Here is an 18,704-nt window from a genome sequence, read left to right as displayed (position 1 = left end):
CTGCAAAAATACCCATTGTCCTTCATGGGTGCAATATCTTTAGGACTAACCAAAGAATTGATTTCAAGATCCTTGTTCTAATTTTCAAATCTCTTAATAGCCTCACACCACCCTACCTGCATCAGCTGATACTAGGTTCAAGAAAGAAAGAAATTGCATTTAAATATTACTCTTCGTTCCCTGGTTATGCTTTCATACGTGGGTCCAGGGGCAGCACGGACCCAGCCCACACTGTGATTTGTGCACGCACTAGATCCGTGCAGCACAGCTGGTCTCCAGTCGTCTTGGGTAATCCTTACCACTGGACCAAGACCTAGCTCTGTCAAGCCCGTGTGGTGGCTGGTGTGGAACGGCCACCACACGTTAAAAAAATCCACGCACAGGCATCTTCCACCCTTCAGGATGTAGTTCAGGACCTGGAATATTAGGTCCTTCATTGAAACACCTGTGAACTCATCCCTTTTTGGCGTGGAAACAAGTCATCCTCGATACAAGGAACTGCCCATGATGATGCTTTTAAGGTGAGTGGCAAAAGAACCAAAGACAAAAAAAAATCTTTTTACACAGCTAGTGGTTAGGATCTGGAATGCACTGCCTGCAAGGGTGGTGGAGGCAGACTCAATCTTATCTTTCAAAAGGAAAGTGGATAAGTATATGTAGGAAAAATATTTGCAGGACTACGGGGAAAGAGCAGGAGAGTGGGACTAGCTGAGAGCTGGCATGGGCTCGACTGACAAATGGCCTTCTAACTGTAACCATTCTATAATTCTATGCTGCTCTACTGTCACTGGGTACCTTTTCAGCCAGTACTCCCCTGTAACTCCCTCTGCTTTGTTAACCCACTACCAATTTTAAAAGCTTCCTAAAAACCTCTCTTTTTTCCCCCCCCCCCCCCCAACATTTCTATCATTCCTTTTGTGTCAGTGTCCACTGTTTGCTTGGTCTGGTAAAGTACTCTGTACTACAGAAATATTGTAAACACGAGTAAAATTTTCTCTCACTGGCCAGGGTACAGAGACTTTCCCCTGAGATTATTTAACTAAACACAGACTAATAATTGTCCCAGACCTTCACCTTCCTCCTCCACTGTCGGAAACGCAGTGCTGAGGGAGTGCTACACTGTCGGAGGTGCCGTCTTTCAGATGAGACGTTAAATCGAGGCTCTGTCTGTTCTCTCGTGGGTGTAAAAGATCCCACGGTACCGTTTCGAAAAAGTGCAGGGGAGTTATCCCCAGTGTCCTGTTCAATATTTATCCCTCAATCAATATTCCTAAGCAAACAGATTATCTGGGCATTATCACATTGCTGTTTGTGGGAGCTTGCTGTGTGCAAATTGGCTGCTGCGTTTGCTACATTACCACACGTCAAAAACAAAGTACTTAATTGGCTGTAAAGCACTTTGGGATGTCTGGTGGGCATGAACGGCGCTATATAAATGCAAGTCTGTCTTCCTGCTTCTGTTGTATTGGCAAACCATAGGATGCATTCACCCACTAACTCACCTTTTTTTTCTAATCACACTTTGCATTGATCAAGACTTCAGAAAAAATGCTATTCCATACCATGTAACTTTCAAACAGGAGGAGATGAAGACATTGGATGCTGCTTGACAGAGAGCCAAGGGGCACTCGTCACGTGACCAGGGGGCTAGCCGGCCTGGCAAGGGAGAAGATGGCGGCGGCTATGCCAGCCTCACCGCGCCGCAGTGCACGCCGGTATACTGGAGGGCAGGGCCGGCCCGGCCCGGCGGGCGCGCATGCGCAGATGCAGCGGGAGCGGAGTCAGCGAGCGAGCGCGCGGGCGGGCAGAACGAGCGAGGAGCCGGGGTGACGGGAAAGAATGAGTGGGGCCAAGTCCAGAGAGCACCTCCTGGCCAACGGCGGTTTGAAAGTGTCGACCTGGAGCAAAGTGCTGAAGAGTAACGCGGCCTGGGAGGATAAGGTGAGAGCCGAGTGGGTGGGTGTGTGAGGCAGAGGGGTCCGGGCCTGGAGCAGGAGAAGGCCCGAGCCAGCAGCGCTCTGTGTGAGTGAGTGACACATAACAACCATTGAAGTTATGATGAACCTTTATAAAACACTGCTTCGGCCTCAGCTGGAGTAGTGTGTCCAGTTCTGTGCACTGCACTTTCAGAAGGATGTCAAGGCCTTAGAGAGGGTGCAGAAAAGATGTAAAATAGACATATTTACATTTATATAGCTCTTTTCACGACCACCGCATGTCCCAAAGCACTTTATAGCCAATTAAGTACTTTTCTTTTTAGGAAACACAGCAGCCAATTTAGCACACAGCAAGTTCCCACAAATAGCAATGTGATAATGACCAAATAATCTCTTTTTACTGATGTTGATTGAGGGATAAACATTGGCTAGGACACCGGAGATAACTTCCCTGCTCTTCTTTGAAATAGTGCCATAGGATCTTTTATATTCACCTGAGATGATAGACAGAGTCTCAGTGTAACGTCTCATCCGACTCCAGATGACACTGGAGTGTCGGCCTGGATATTTGTGCTCAAGTCTCTGGAGTGGGGACATAAACCCACAACCTTCAAAAGTGAGGGTCCGACCCGCTGAGCCGCGATTCACACATTTGCGAGAATGGTTCCAGGGATGAGGGACTCATCATCATAGGCAGTTCCTCGAAATCGAGGAAGACCTGCTTCCACACTCAAAGTGAGTTCTCAGGTGACTGTACAGTCCAATACGGGAATTACAGTCTCTGTCATAGGTGGGACAGACAGTCATTGAAGGAAAAGGTGTGGTGGAGAGTCTGGTTTGCCGCACGCTCCTTCCGCTGCCTGTGCTTGTTTTCTGCGTGCTCTTGGTAACAAGACTCGAGGTGCTCAGCGCCCTTCCGGATGCTCTTCCTCCACTTAGGGTGGTCTTTGGCCAGGGATTCCCAGGTGTCGGTGGAGATGTTGCACTTTATCAAGAAGGCTTTGAGGGTGTTCTTGAAATGTTTCCTCTGCCCACCTGGGGATCACTTGCCGTGTAGGAGTTCTGAGTAGAGCGCTTGCTTAGGGAGTTTTGTGTCGGGCATGCCGACGAATTGGCCCGCCCAACAGAGCTGGTCGAGTGTGGTCAGTGCTTCAATGCTGGGGATGTTGGCCTGATCGTGAACACTGACGTTGGTGCGTCTGTCCTCCCAAGGGATTTGCAGGATCTTGCGAAAACAGCGTTGGTGTTATTTCTCCAGCGATTTGAGGTGTCTACTGTATATGGTCCACGTCTCTGAGCCATATAGGAAGGCGGGTATCACTGCAGCCCTGTAGACCATAAACTTGATGCCAGATTTGAGGTCCTGGTCTTCGAACACTCTCTTCCTCAGGCGACCAAAGGCTGCGTTGGCGCACTGGAGGCAGTGTTGGACCTCGTCGTCGATGTCTGCCCTTGCTGTTAGTAGGCTCCTGACTGCAGTTACATGGATAGACTGGAGAAGCTGGGGCTGTTCTCCTTGGAGCAGAGAAGATTGAGAGGAGATTTGCTAGAGACGTTCAAAATCTAGACATAGTAGATAGAGAGAAACTGTTCCCATTAGTGGAAGGGTCGAGAACCAGAGGATAAGGGTTTAAGGTGATTGGCAGAAGAACCAAAGGCGACATGAGGAAAAACTTTTTAACGCAGCGCGTGGTTATGATCTAGAATGCACTGTCTGAGAGGGTGATGGAGGCAGATTCAATCGTGGCTTTCAAAAGGGAGTTGGATAAGTACCTGAAGGACAAAAATTGATAGGGCTACGTGGGAGTGGGACGAGCTAAGGTGCTCTTGCATAGAGCCGGTGTGGGCTCGATAGGCCAAATGGCTGCCTTCTGTGCTGTTCTGTGATTCTATTTGAGGGCAGTCAATGCTGTCATCCTCATTTCAGCAGTGTCCTCCTTCTGGGGGCACAGAAGTGCTTGAAGTTGGACCTATACTCTCTGTAGTTTTGAAGAATGAGAGATGATCTCAATGAAGCATATAAGATTCTGACGGGGATTGACAGGATAGATGCTGAGAGATTGTTTTCCCTGGCTGGAGAGTCTAGAACTAGGGGGCATTGTCTCAGGATAAGGGATCGGCCATTTGGGGCCAAGATGAGGAGGAATTTTTTCACTCAGAGGGTTGTGAATCTTTGGAATTCTCTACCCTAGAGGGCTGTGGTTGCTGAATCGTTAAGTCGAGGCTGAGATAGATAGATTTTTGGACTCTATGGGGATCGGGCGGGAAATTGTTGAGGTCGAAGATCAGCTATGATCTTATTGAATGGCGGAGCAGGCTCAAGGGGCTGTATGGCCTACTCCTATTTCTTATGTTCTTATGACATTGTTCTGGAGGCATTCCGCTACTCCCATCAGCCTGAACAAAAGACAACACTTACCAGTAATTGAACCATTCCTAAATCTAATTGGCATAGTTTGGAATCTGCAAAAATACCCATTGTCCTTCGTGTGTGCACTATTTTTGGTTAGTCCTAAAAAATTGATTCAGATCCTTGTACTCATTTTCAAATCTCTTAATAGCCTCACACTACCCTATCTGCCTCAATTTAAATAAATTTTCATTCTATGGCCTTTGGAAAACCTCCTAGAACTACACTGCAGGAGGATATCCCCTTCCAAACTTGAGCTGTTTAGGAAAAAGCCTTTTTTTTTTAGCCACACGACACACGGGTGAGATACTGCAAGTTACAGGTCTGTCACTTGTGACAGCAACTTGAGATACTGAATCAAGAGCATCACACAAGTTAAAGAGTATTGGCTTAAGTGCAAATTATTCTTGTAGTGTATTGGTACCAATAGGCTGAACGTGTCCAGTAACAACTTTGTCAAAGCTGAGAATGTCTGTAATAATCATAAATTATAATACAATTGGTTTATAAATTATAATACAATGGGAAGCATGTTAAATGGCTGCCATTTTCATGAAAATGTATTTGGTAAAGTTCTGTTGCTTCCTTATAAATGGACGTTGATCAGGAATTGAAATACCCTGTACCTCAAATTTCAGAGATTTGGAGATTAAAAGGGACTATCAACGTGTTGTAACCAAAGAGCAATTTGCAAATAAAGGAAAAGAAGGTTTGTGTTAAATCTACAGTGTAGTAGTTCTGTAAAGGTTTACCTGAATTATTTTTTATAAGGACGTGAAGCTTATCACAAAGAAATGACTATTATGAAAAATTGAAGCGTTTAATCTATATGTGTATATAGCTTTACGCATCAGTATGCACATCAAACGCTGATGATACCCCAAGTGTGAAAATGATGGTTGTTAAGCAATGTTGCTCATAGTGAGCGGACAGTTTAGGACTCCCGATGAAAGTTCTGATGAAGGGTACACGTCTGAAAAATCAAAACCTCTCTTCTCTTTACAGATGCTATTCCAACATTGTTATTTCAGTTTAGATCTTTTATTGAAACAGAATTTGATTGGAAGTGGTTAGTTAATAAGTTAGAATTAAGGTTTTGAGTAGTGTGGTGTAACTGTCATAAGAACATAAGAAATAGGAGCAGGAGTAGGCCATACAGCCCCTCGAGCCTGCTCCGCCATTCAATAAGATGATGGCTGATCTGATCATGGATTCAGCTCCACTTCCCCGCCCGCTCCCCATAACCCCTTATCCCTTTATCGTTTAAGAAACTGTCTATTTCTGTCTTAAATTTATTCAATGTCCCACCTTCCACAGCTCTCTGAGGCAGCGGATTCCACAGATTTACAACCCTCAGAGAAGAAATTTCTCCTCACCTCTCTTTTAAATGGGCGGCCCCTTATTCTAAGATCATGTCCTCTAGCTCTAGTCTCCCCCCATCAATGGAAACATCCTCTTGTTAAGCCCCCTCATAATCTTATACGTTTCGATAAGATCACCTCTCATTCTTCTGAACTCCAATGAGTAGAGGCCCAAACCTACTCAATCTTTCCTCATAAGTCAACCCCCTCATCCCCGGAATCAACCTAGTGAACCTTCTCTGAACTGCCTCCAAAGCAAGTATATCCTTTCGTAAATATGGAAACCAAAACTGCACGCATTATTCCAGGTGTGGCCTCACCAATACCTTATATAGCTGTGGCAAGACTTCCCTGCTTTTATACTCCATCCCCTTTGCATGTCCTTTCATAAAAATGAGAAATTTGAAGTGACTATTAAAAATAATTAGATGCAGCAGGGATAAGAGATAACCACTATAGATTTGTAAGCTTCAACTGCAGTACTTCTGAAATGTCAGTCGGTAGACTATGTCTGAGACAGTAGGAGTGTATGTAAACACTGTGATATGATAGAAAATGAAAGGTAGCTGATTAGCCACAAGATGTACGTTATATCCATCTTGTGGAATATAAATTCTATCATAGAATTATAGTATAGAAGGAGGCCATTTGACCCATTGTGTCTGTGTATCCTATGAATTTTCATTATGTATTCTGTTTACGCCATGTTTTATAAGTAATTAAATGACCAAATGAATTGATGATTATTTTATATACAAACTATGCTAAGAATAGAAAGAACTTGCATTTATATTGATGTGATTCAAACATTGGTTTCAGTACTGTTGTAGAAAAATGTTTTTACTGTGCCAACTCTCAAATACAATTCCATCTCAGTGAAATGGGAAATATTTTTAAGGAAATAATGCCGTTCCATGTGAAATAATGCACAAGTAATTAAACGTGCCTATGACTTATGAAAGAAAGACTTGGGTTTATATAGCACCTTTCACGACCATTGAACGCCTCAAGCGCTTTACAGCCAATAAAGTACTTTTGAAGTGTCGTCACTGTTGTAATGTAGGAAATGCGGCAGCCAATTTGCGCACAGCAAGCTCACACAAACAGCAAGGTGATAATGACCAGATAATCTGTTTTTCAGTGATTTTGATTGAGGGATAAATATTAGCCACAACACTGGGATAACTCACCTGCTCTTCTTCAAAATAATGCCATGTGATTTTTTACTTCCAACTGAGAGAGCAGACGTTTAACGTCTCATCCGAAAGACATCATCTCTGACAGTGCAACACTCTCTCAGGACTGCACTGGAGATCCGCCTAGATTTTTATGCTCAAGTCTGGAGTGGGCCTTTAACCCACAACCTTCTGACTCGGAGGCGAGGGTGCTACCCACTGAGCCACTACTGACATGAATGCTAGATGGATGCCTTGATTTATTTCGCGTGATATTGAGTGTTGTGAAGGGGTGTGGGCCTACAAAGGCAAGTGACTTGTCACACAACTGAGTAAAACAAATCACATAAATGGTGCAGTCTTGAGAATTACTTTTATGCTGTTATGACAACAGAAGATTTTAAGATTGTGTGACTGAATTTTAGTCAAGTGCAGCTTATGATTTAGTATTATGAGAGATCTGTATAAATGTGACAGTTCCTGTACAATAAAAAATAGTCATGCAAGATCAGCTCATTTACACTTGAGAAAGTTATTTTCTGATCATTAATTTAAATAGAAGCGATAAATTTAGGTAGAAGCCCGGTTTGATTACATAAACTGCCTGACTCTACAACATATTACAAGTGACATCGAGTTATTTTTCCAAAGGTCTCAGAATTCCAAGTAGATTGAAAGAATTTCTGAAATGTCTGTTTTCTGAACCTGCCTCTCAATGTTTGTCTTAAGAGTCCTCTCTTGAACCATAGAAATTTACAGCACGGTAGAAGGCCATTTCGGTCCATGCCGGCCAACAAGAGACTATCCAGCTCTAGGTCCGTAACCCTGCAGGTTATGGCATTTCAAGTGCACATCCAAGCACTTTTTAAATGTGGAGGATTTCTGCCTCTACCACCCTTTCTGGCAGTGAGTTCCAGACCCCCACCACACTCTGTGTGAAAACATTTCCCCTCAAATCCCCTCTAAACCATCTACAATTACTTTAAATTTATGCCCCCTGGTTGTTGACCCCTCTGCTAAGGGAGATAAGCCCTTTTTATCCACTATATCTAGGCCCCTTATAATTTTATATACCTCAATGAGATCTCCCCTCAGCCGCCTCTGTCCCAAGGAAAACAAACCCAGCCTGTCCAATCTGTCCTCATAGCTAAGATTCTCCTCAAAGCTAAGATTCTCCACTCCCGGCAAAATCCTTGTAAGTCTCCTCTGTACCCTCTCCAGTGCAATCACGTCCTTCCTGTAATGCGGTGACCAGAACTGCTGCAGTACTCCAGCTGTGGCCTAACCAGTGTTTTATACAGTTCAAGCATAACCCCCCCCCCCCCACCCCCGCTCTTGTATTCGATGCCTTAGCTAATAAAGGCAAGCATTCCGTTTGCCTTCTTAACCACCTTCTCTACCTGGCCTGCTACTTTCAGGGATCTGTGGACATGCATTCCATGGTCCTTTTATTCCTCTACACATCTGTGTCCTGCCATTTAGTATAGCCAGTCTTGTTTTGTAGAAAAGTTTGAGCTTTGCTAGCATTTTTACTATTACACACTAATTGTTACCCTATTGTCGTCGGCCTTTATCTATCTAAAGGTCTTGTGCCATCCCTCACGCGTAGTTATCACACTTGGTTGCAGAGAGGAAGCCAAATTGCTGAAATTTACACTGCCCTCTGGTTAACCTCAGTTTCCCAGTAGTTATAATTGGCTGTATTTCCCTATTTAAAGCAGTAATCTTAGTGACACAGCAGTTCAGCAACCAAAAACCACAATCCTGCTCCAGACCCAAGACAACTTGTAAAGTGCCGTCACTTGTGTGTTGGTCCAAACGAGCTTTCAATGACCACAACATTGGACAAAGGACCTATCTACACCACTTCCCTACAAAAAGTACCTCAGCTGAAGTATTGTGTTCAATTCTGGGCACCACACTTTAAGAGGGATGTCAAGGCCTTAGAGAGGGTGCAGAAGAGGTTTACTAGAATGGTACCATGGATGAGGGACTTGAGTTATGTGAAGCGACTGGAGAAACTGAGGTTGGTCTCCTTGGGGCATAGAAGTTTAAGATGAGATTTGATAGAGGTGTTCAAAATCATGAACGGTTTGATAGAACAAATAAGGAGAAACTGTTTCCAGTGGCAGAAAGGTCGGTAACCAGACGACACAGATTTTAAGGTGATAGGCAAAAGAACTAGAGGCAACATGATGATTTTTTGTTTTACACAGCGAGTTGTTATGATCTGGAATGCACTGCCTGAAAGCAGATTCAATAATAACTTTCAATTTTAGGGCTACGGCAACAGAGTGGGACTAATTGGGTAGCTCTTTCAAAGAGCCGGCACAGGCACGATGGGCCGAATGGCGGCCTCCTGTGCTGTATCATTCTATGATTCTAAGTACCTGAGGAATACTCTTGGAGAGATAGTTCAGGTTACCAACTAAATATTTTTACCATTCTCTGGGCCTCAGACTCTGCATCCCTGATTTTCATCACTCCACCTATGGCTGTGCAATGCGTTGCCTCAGTCCTAAGTGCTGGAGTTCCCTCCCTAAACCTCTCCACCTCTCTGCTCCTTTAAGACGCTCCTTAAACACCTATCTTTTTAACCAGGCATTTGGTCACTTGTGACATTATCTCCTTATGTGGCATGCTGTAAAATGTTGTCTGATTACACTCCAGTGAAGCGCCTTGCAATGTTTTACTACGTTAAAGGCACTATATAAATGCAAGTTGTTTGTTAAAAGTGCTATATAAATGCAAGTTGTTGTAAACAACACCATGGCAGATTTTTAGGTATTGTTTAAAAATGGGGAGGCTGCGCTGAAGATATCTAGTAATAGTTAAAGAGCAATCCATGGGGTGGTACCAAGGTATTTCATGTTTTCTACCCTAACTCTGGCAACTCTAATGGCATCAAGGATTTCAAGTTTGAAGAAAAACAACTTTTTGGGAACTGGATAGTATAGTCAGTGGGATCTGGGAAGCAAAGGAAACAGTTAAGTAATCATGTTTAAAGTTTAAAAAAAAGATTTGAATGCATTGATTTGGTTTTATTAGTTACAGATTAAATAAAATAAAGTTTAAACTAGAGAAAACACTGGGGAGCGGCAGACAGGAGCAAGTAATTTAAATATGTATTGGATTGTAAAGGGTTAATGCTACAAATAGAGGACAGTTGTGAAACCTGAGCTAGCTTTATTGCTGTAATAGGCTTGGAGTCAGCATTACTATGTAGTCCACATTGTGATACGTGTGCGCACTAGCTCCATGCAGCAGAGCAGGTCTCCAGTCGTCTTGGTTAACCCTTGCCCTGGGCCAAGACCAAGCTCTGTCAAGCCCTGTCAAGCCCGTGTGGTGGTTGGTGTGCAACGGCCGCCACACGCTAAAAAATCCACGCACAGGCATCTTCCACCCTTCAGTATGCAGCACGGGACCTGGAATATTAGGTCCTTCATTGAAACACCTGTGAACTCACTGAACTCATCCCTTTTTGGCGAAACAAATCATCCTCGATTCGAGAGATTGCCTAAGAGAAGAATAGGCTGGAAACTTTATATTCAAAAAATAAACCCAGTGAGATAGAAATTTCCCTGGACCAGCCAGCGATATAAAGGTTGACCTAATCATTGCAGTATTTGTCCCAGATTTATTGGTTTCCACTAATAAGTCCCAGGTTTCGTACCTAATCAGTTTTCCTTGACTTTCACCCAAAAACTGACACTCAGAAAATCGCACGGTTTACCAACATCACTCAATTCTTTTCTATGTCTCATAACCAACGAAATGCAAAAAGTCACAGAAGTATTTTGTGTAACACGTATTCATGCTCACCTGGAATAAAAATAATCTTGTGAAATTTAAATTGAGCTGAAGAAAAACCCTACTTGTGCAGACAGTAATTATCTATTTAGCCTTTTGTGTTTTACACAGACTACAGATTGAAATCCAAATTGCTGGCACATGAGTTTGGAATTGGAAGATAAATTCTAAAATGTCCTAGTCTTGGCTCACAGATTCCACATCTCTGGGTTTGTTGGAGAGCAGGAGTTTCCTGATGCCTGCAAACCAGTTAGGGACGTTCTTTGCTGAATACTGTACACATATTAAACCATGTAGATGAGGTAAAATGTATCTTTTTTTAATGCACGGTACATGATGTACAGCATATTTTTGTAATAGGATGCACAGCACTGCTTTTAACTAGGGAGTTGGATACTACTGAGCAACTAAATCCTGAGATTAGAGATTACTGCTTGAAAAGCTAGCACATCAATTTGAGAAATAGGACCATGTGCATAAATCAGGAGGGTTGTGTTCAGCTGCAAGGTTTAAATTGTCGAGGATTTCCACCCAGCTGTGTGCTGTACAAGTGCATTTTCACTGTGGTACAAAAGTGTGTGCTGTACATTCAGACAAGATTCCGTTACTATATAATTTCTGATTTGTTGCACATTTCTATCAAAATATCCTTTGAAAAGTTGGTCTTGAAGTGAAGCTTATTGGAATTAACGGATTCTTCGCTGATGATAATCCTTTTACGAGTTGCTTTATAAGAGTGGTGGACTGTGAATTGCAGAGAAGTTAATTGAATTTTCTTTCTCCCTCTTTACAGGATGAATTTCTAGATGTGATCTACTGGATTCGGCAAATAATTGCAATTATTTTAGGTGTTATCTGGGGAGTTGTTCCACTTAAAGGATTCTTGGGAATAGCAATGTAAGTCTTGTTGCTGTTCATGTTGTGTTCCTTTATTAATGAAATGGGAGTCAAATATTTACAATTGAGTCAGATTTATTTTGTGGATTTCCAATTCACCATCCTTATTAACTAATTTCAGTTCAATGGGATTTGCTTTTGATTTTTTTTTAAATTATCCTGTAAATTATTCCAACCCCCCCCCCGGAAATTAATTTTTAATTTATTCATTCACGGGATGTAGCGTCGCTGGCAAGGCCAGAATTTATTGCCCAGCCTTAATCGTCCTTCAGAAGGTGGTGATGAGCCACCTTATACAACTGAGTGGCTTGCGAGGGCAGTTAAGAGTCAACCACATTGCTGTGGGTCTGGAGTTACATTATAGGCCAGACCGGGTAAGGACGGCAGATTTCCTTCCCTGAAGGACATTAGTGAAGCAGATGGGTTTTTACGGCAATCCGGTAGTTCCATGGTACTAGCTTTTTAAAAAAAATTCCATGTGACATTCCCCAACTACTGTTCGCTTTAATTTTTTTCCGTGCGTGGTTCCTTTAACTGTGCCTGTGCGGTTTCTTGCATTGAAAAGCTGGTGAGCAACCTACGCGGGGCCTCCAGACCCCTGCCCAGCTGAACAGGAACGTTGTCCTCAACCAATTGGGAAGGAAGCCAATTGGTGATTGGCTACGATGCTATACCAATTCTGCTCAAGCCAAACACTACGAACTGGGGGAAGTCTTGAATCAGTAACAGTCCCCCTCCCATCCTCCGCACCCCAATTTTCTGGCATTTCATTTTCCCATCCCCAGTCAGGATTTTGAGTCAGGTCAGCATCGGTCTCGTTATCTACAAAATATGCCATTTCTCTCGTGCATTGTACATTGGGTTGTACTATCCAAACTGAGGATGGTTCTGTCTGTGTGTTAGCCGCATGAAATAGATAAAACACCGGGTCGGACAACATTGTAAACAATTAAAAACCCATATTTTGGCCTTTCCTATGTTTTACTTGTCAACTGAAGTCAAGGCTCACATAATTCCAGTTAATTTCCACGCAGCAGAAAGACACAAACACATATATCCAGTGGTCCTGGCTTCATTTCAAGCCCATCCACAAAGAGCATTGTGGTCTTCGGGGTTTCAGCCCAGCTTTATAACAGAAGGCCAAGTAAAGCAGTTGTCAAGAACACCGAGACTGTTGAGAGGAAGTCTGCTTGATACACATATTTCTGTATTGACTTGTCTGCCAATAATCTGCTGTTCTGAGTCATTCAGTTCCAGTTCAGAGTGTAATTGCAAGGAGAGTAGCATTGTCTTCAGGAATATGATAAATTTTGCAATGATAGGTGCTACTGTGTTGTGCTTTCTCTGTCTAAAAGCATGCGGTTTTGGAGTAAATTATCTGAGTGCTCTGATGGCTCATTTGGTACAGTTTCTGAAGGTGCCAGTCGATTTCCTCTCAGCGCTAATCTCAGAGAGGGCGGAAAGAGGAGCACTCGAATCGTCCTTGGCATGCCTGGCCTAGGAGGGAGAAAAATCAGCCATACTGCTATCCAAAAACCACTGCTGGGAAGTGTTTGTGGATGGGTGAGGACAAGATTGCAAATGGAAGTAGTGTCCCCCATGATAGATTAGTTTGATACTCGTTGTCTAGATTCACACATGGAAAAATGGCTGCTTGGGTAGCGTTGGGGGGTGCGGGGTCAACGGTCCTGCTAAGTTGCTCAGCTGTCCGGAGGACTGGCTTTTCAAATGGGAGACATTGCGCATGTGCTAAATTTTGAATGGTCTATACCGCCCATTAATTGGGACCGTGCATTAACGGATCAGTTTGTGAGAGAAACAGTTAATTTGTGATTATTAAATAATACAACTGCTTCTTTGTTGTTTAGTTTATATAGTCTTTGTGTGTTGGGCAGCTGTGTAAATGCTGTCTGGGTTTTCTGTTTCCAGATTTTGTCTGATCAATGCTGGGGTCCTGTACCTCTACTTTAGCAGCTTCCAGCAAGTAGACGAGGAGGAGTACGGCGGAACATGGGAACTAACAAAAGAGGGATTCATGACATCTTTTGCATTGTTTTTGGTAACAGATTTCTTTTATACTTTGGAAAAACTAAATTTCAATACTTCAGTTGTATCCTCCCCACATGTGGAATGACACATGGACTCAAGCGGCTTGACTCCTGCGTTCACTTGTATAAAAGGCACGCTGCGACTATTAGTGGCTGTTGAGCAGTTTCTAAATCCATTAGGCTTTATACACTGAAAGGAAATAGATGTATGATGCACTGTGGTTCAAAAGTGCAATTTATTTGGGAAATCCCTATCTTCTGTGTACAATCGAATAGCTCAATATTACTGGAAGGGCTTTGAGTAGGTCATTCATGGTGGCTGCACTGTAGTACGTAGATAAATAACAGATCAGCATTTGAAGGGTAGAGACTGACAATTAATTGGGCTATAAAACTATCCACTTAATGTATTACTCTATTTCTGTACATAAAAGAGCGGTTTGCCAGAGAAGCTAATAAAGGAATTGATGAAGAGTGTGTTTACTTTTTTTTTTAAACTGAGCTGTGCTAAAGAGTTGAAGTAAGTTGGTTTAAACTATTGGTTGGGTTTCCAGTCACACCTAGGTATGGGAAGGAAGGCTGCAACTGCATACCTGCTTTTTGCTGGCTTAGAATGGCATCGACTGGGCCTGTATTCACTGGAGTTTAGAAGAATGAAAGGGGATCTCATAGAAACATATAAAATTCTGACAGGACTGGACAGGTTAGATGCAGGAAGAATGTTCCCGATGTTTGGGAAGTCTAGAACCAGGGGACACAGTCTAAGGATAAGGGGTAAGCCATTTAGGACCGAGATGAGGAGAAACTTCTTCACTCAGAGTTGTTAACCTGTGGAATTCTGTACCGCAGAGAGTTGTTGATGCCAGTTCGTTGGATATATTCAAGAGGGAGTTAGATATGGTCCTTACGGCCAAAGGGATCAAGGGGTACGGAGAGAAAGCAGGAAAGGGGTACTGAGGTTGAATGATCAGCCATGACCTTATTGAATGGTGGTGCAGGCTCGAAGGGCCGAATGGGCTACTCCTGCACCTATTTTCTATGTTTCTATGAGAGGCTTGGGAGCAGATTATCTGTGGGATGTATTAGCTGGGGAGTTGTGTGTGACTGCAGTGAGTGGTTGCGGAGTGGGGGGGGAGGGTGGCACGAGGGATGGTGGGAGTATCTGGTTATGTTCCAGTTACAGAAATGTGGAGCAGCCAAAATAGAAATGGCACCTACCAGGAAGTGTTTTCTTTAAAAGTCAGCTTCAAGATTGAGAGCTCACCTGTTGTCTTAGTGAGGAAAAGTGGCACATAGTGCAGCACTTGATTATAGACACCAAATGATTCCTGCTTTGATCCTCTGTGGCTCAGTGTTAGCACTCTCGCCTCAGAGTCCCAAGATTGAGGGCTCAAGTCCCACCAGAAACCCAAGCACATAACCCAGGTTGACATTACAGTGCAGTACTGAGGGAGTGCTGCACTATCAGAGCTGTTATCTTTTGGATGAGACATTAAATCAAGGCCTTTTAGATGTACATATAAGGTCCCATGGCACTATTGAAAGAAGAGCAGGGGCGTTCTCCCTGGCCAATATTTACCACTCAACTAATATGAAAAAAAATCTGGTCATTATTTATTTTCTGTTTGTGGAAGCTTGCAGTGTGAAAATGAGCAGTTTCCAACCACAGGAACTACATTTCAAAAAAAGCATTGGCTGTAAAGCGCTTTGCGCCATCCTGAGGCTATGAAAGACGCTATATAATGCAAGTTCTTCCAGACATCGGGGATAACTCCCCTGCTTTTCTTCGAAATAGTGCCATGGATCTTTTACATCGACCGAAGAGGGCAGACGGGGCCTCGGTTTAAGGTCTCATCCGAAAGACAGCACCTCCGACAGTTCAGCCTAGATTTATGTGCTCAAGTTCCTGGAGTGGGACTTGAACCCACACCCTTCTGACTCAGAGGCAAGAGTGCTACCCACTGAGCCATGCCTGACACTGTTAACCTGTTAACACTCACTGTACTGTCTTCGCTGACAGATGAAGCATTGCTTGACTAGGTTACATACTGGAGTGTTGTTGGCATTTGCAAAATTACACTCCAGCATGAGTCGGCGCATTCAGGATATGAGAGGGTGGAACGCCCAAATGCAGGTTAAAATGCTTTTTTAAAAAAATTCTAAAACTCCATTGCTGTTTGTTCATATTATATCTAAATGTTGACGTAAAAATAACTTGGTGCTACCTGAGTAAATTTCTTTTATCTAGGTCTGTCATAGGCTTTTGTGAGTGATTACATTAACTGACTATTCTGTTTTCAGCTGTAGCTTGTTTAATTTTCACCTTTGATTTTATTCCAGGTTGTTTGGATAATCTTTTACACTGCAATTCACTTTGATTAAAAGTTGAGAACTGCTGTCCGTTCCTGCCAAGTTTTAAATTGCGAAAGGAGAGGAATCGAAACACTTTACTGGGTTTACATTATTAAAAAAACTAGTTCAGAATCTTTTGTACCATCAAATTACGGGACCTGTGAAGAAACCTTGGGATATCTTGCTGGAAGCAGTATTCCCACTGAGGCGGTTTTAATGTCTGCAATAATATATGGAACATCCCAGGAATCTTACCAGACATGGATCTCTTTGGCTGCGACTGTTTTAAGAGCTCCAGCAGCATTGAAGTCTGACACCAACCATATCAAAGTGCAGCTTCCCAGTGTCATGCCCTGTAATGTCGCTACTCTAGTCGTTAGTATCTGTTTTAATTTAACTAATGTAAATGACCTGTAGAATTGGAGATGAAACGTTGATTTTTGACTTGTACATCTTTCAGAGTTTGTATTTCAGACTTTATAATGGAAAATGATTGCACCCTTGGTAGCATTAAACTTACAAACCAAGACTGTTTTGTACCTGCTTTAAAAGTCGAAGTGCTTCAGCCAGCGTTTCAAAATTTCACTCATCCGGTAAGGTTCCGATGTTTCGCAGATGAACTGCCAGGTTCGCAGTTTCTCGTACCGGCTCCTACTCTTGTCTTCCTCCTTTTATTCTTTTAGTACTGATATATGTATCTGATTACATGGATAGATGTCAAACACTTTGATGCTCTGGTGTACAGTATTTCCAAAGCTTTGAGACCACCTCTGCTCCCAAAATATATGCGAACATCGACGGACAGGGCAAGACCGACTCTCTGGTCTATCCAGCCTGTCCCACACAATTGTGATGCCTTGTGCCTCACAATATATACGCCTCCAACAACCCCCCCCCCCCCCCCCCCCTCCCCAACACCCAAAAACCTTGTGACCTCTTGGGAAAACCAGATTTTAAAAACCCAGGCCAATTTGGGCGGGGAAAATCTGAAATTCCTTTCCGACCCCTCCTAGGCTAGAAGCCAGCCCAGGAGATCACTCTGGCCCTGAGAATTCCCTGCAGTTCCTGCCTTTTGTAAGAGGTGATCTCTGCCCCAGCCAGAAACCGGTCTGGCTCTCGCTTGAAGGAATTCAGCGAATTGGTGTCCACCGCACGAGACGGCAGCCTGTTCCAGAGGTCCGCTATTCTCTGGGGAAAGAACCATTTCCTGACATCTAACCTAGATCTGGCCTTACACAACTTAACATTGTGACCCCTGGCCTTACACAACTTAACATTGTGACCCCTGGCCTTACACAACTTAACATTGTGACCCCTTGTCCCTCCCCATTGGAACAAACTCTCGACTTGCACAATCTATTCCCTTCATCATCTTATAAACCTCAATCAGATCGGCCCCGACATCTGTGCTTCTCTAAAGTGTAGAGTCCCAGTTCTTTAAGCTTACCTCGATAACTAAATATATTTTTAATACGTTTAAGTGGACTGCAAAACTTTAGGAATGAGGCACTGAAGTGGGACCAGTAGGTATGCAATGTGTGTGATCTACTAGATAGTGTTTTTGATGAAGGCCAGTGTAGTAAGTGCTCTACCTGCATATGAAAATAGAAGTGACCTCAATTAGCAGTATTAAAATGTCATTTAAATAATCTTATAAAATCACAGCTATGTATCTAAATGTTCAAATGCTGCTCAGCACCTGGGTGTCTAACTACAGTCAGTATTCTCTTGCTCTGACCATTTTTGTCCTTTATAAAATCTGTGGGTCTCCAGGCTGTGTTTCAAACTGACTTTAGGTTTTGCTAGCAGTCACTAAAAAAACTTTCCTCTAGTTTTTTTTAGTTTGATGCACAGCTAAAATAGTTAGTAATTTTAAAATGATCTAGAGATATTTTTTAGCCTGATGGACAAGATGTGGATGGATGTTCGAGGACTGACCGTGTGAAGAAGGGAAACATTTAGTTTGGGCAGCAGAACTGGAAACTCTTCTGGGTTGTGCTCTGTAAATGGTGTCCATGTTCACCACTGATCTCTGCTGTGGCGGCACTGCTGAATGCAGTGTGCAGGAAGTAGATGTTTCACTGTGCATTTGAGTTTAAGCAGACTCCTGTTGAGTTGGAGTTGGAGCTGTAATAGTCATCTGAGCTGTCTTACTCTCATTGGGTACATTTCAGCAATTCTGTGTGGCACTGTGTGTGTTAGGGAGCGCCATTTTAGGGAGGGGAGGGCAGCCATATCCCTTAAGGAGAACTTAGCCCCTGGTTCAGTGTGGTGGAACCATGCTGATCACTACTGTAGAGGCGTTGCAAAAACGAGTGTGGAAATATTCCATTCAATTTAAAGATGTTCTTGCACATTGTATCCTGTCTTAAGCATGAACATAGTGTACATATCAAAATAAAAATACGATTTACTTTGATTACGTGATTCTATTGTGAAAAATCTATTTTACAGATGTTTAGCTGGTGGTGATACAGTCTGCTTTACTGCCTGAAACTACTGATTATCTTGCATTATTGCAAGTAAGCAAAGACGTGATCGGAATGCAAAGATTGTCTGATCCTCCTTACGTGTGATGTTTTTTATTCTGTGGCCATGTTTCTATGAAGTGTCACATTAGTTTGGTGCCATTCTTGCCTCTGTTTGAAGTTTGAAGGTTCACGTACCATTATAGAAGTGAATTATATAATCTAGGTTGGCACCAATGTAATACA

At 43.0% G+C, this 18,704-nt stretch overlaps 1 protein-coding gene across 1 annotated transcript; it reads left to right on the top strand.

Annotated features, from left to right (window-relative positions):
• Window positions 1-1,751: 1,751 nt before the first annotated feature.
• On the top strand, window positions 1,752-18,409 carry rab5if (RAB5 interacting factor). Its single transcript, XM_070896320.1, has 4 exons — window positions 1,752-1,941; window positions 11,487-11,590; window positions 13,520-13,649; window positions 15,979-18,409. Exons 1-4 carry the CDS (start codon window positions 1,840-1,842, stop codon window positions 16,018-16,020), a joined length of 378 nt encoding a protein of 125 aa, XP_070752421.1. The 5' UTR covers window positions 1,752-1,839; the 3' UTR covers window positions 16,021-18,409.
• Window positions 18,410-18,704: the final 295 nt, after the last annotated feature.

The sequence above is a fragment of the Pristiophorus japonicus genome, chromosome 12 (genome assembly GCF_044704955.1).
Source record: "Pristiophorus japonicus isolate sPriJap1 chromosome 12, sPriJap1.hap1, whole genome shotgun sequence".
Classification (NCBI taxonomy): Eukaryota; Metazoa; Chordata; class Chondrichthyes; family Pristiophoridae; genus Pristiophorus; species Pristiophorus japonicus.
This window is presented reverse-complemented; position numbering and strand designations above follow the sequence as displayed.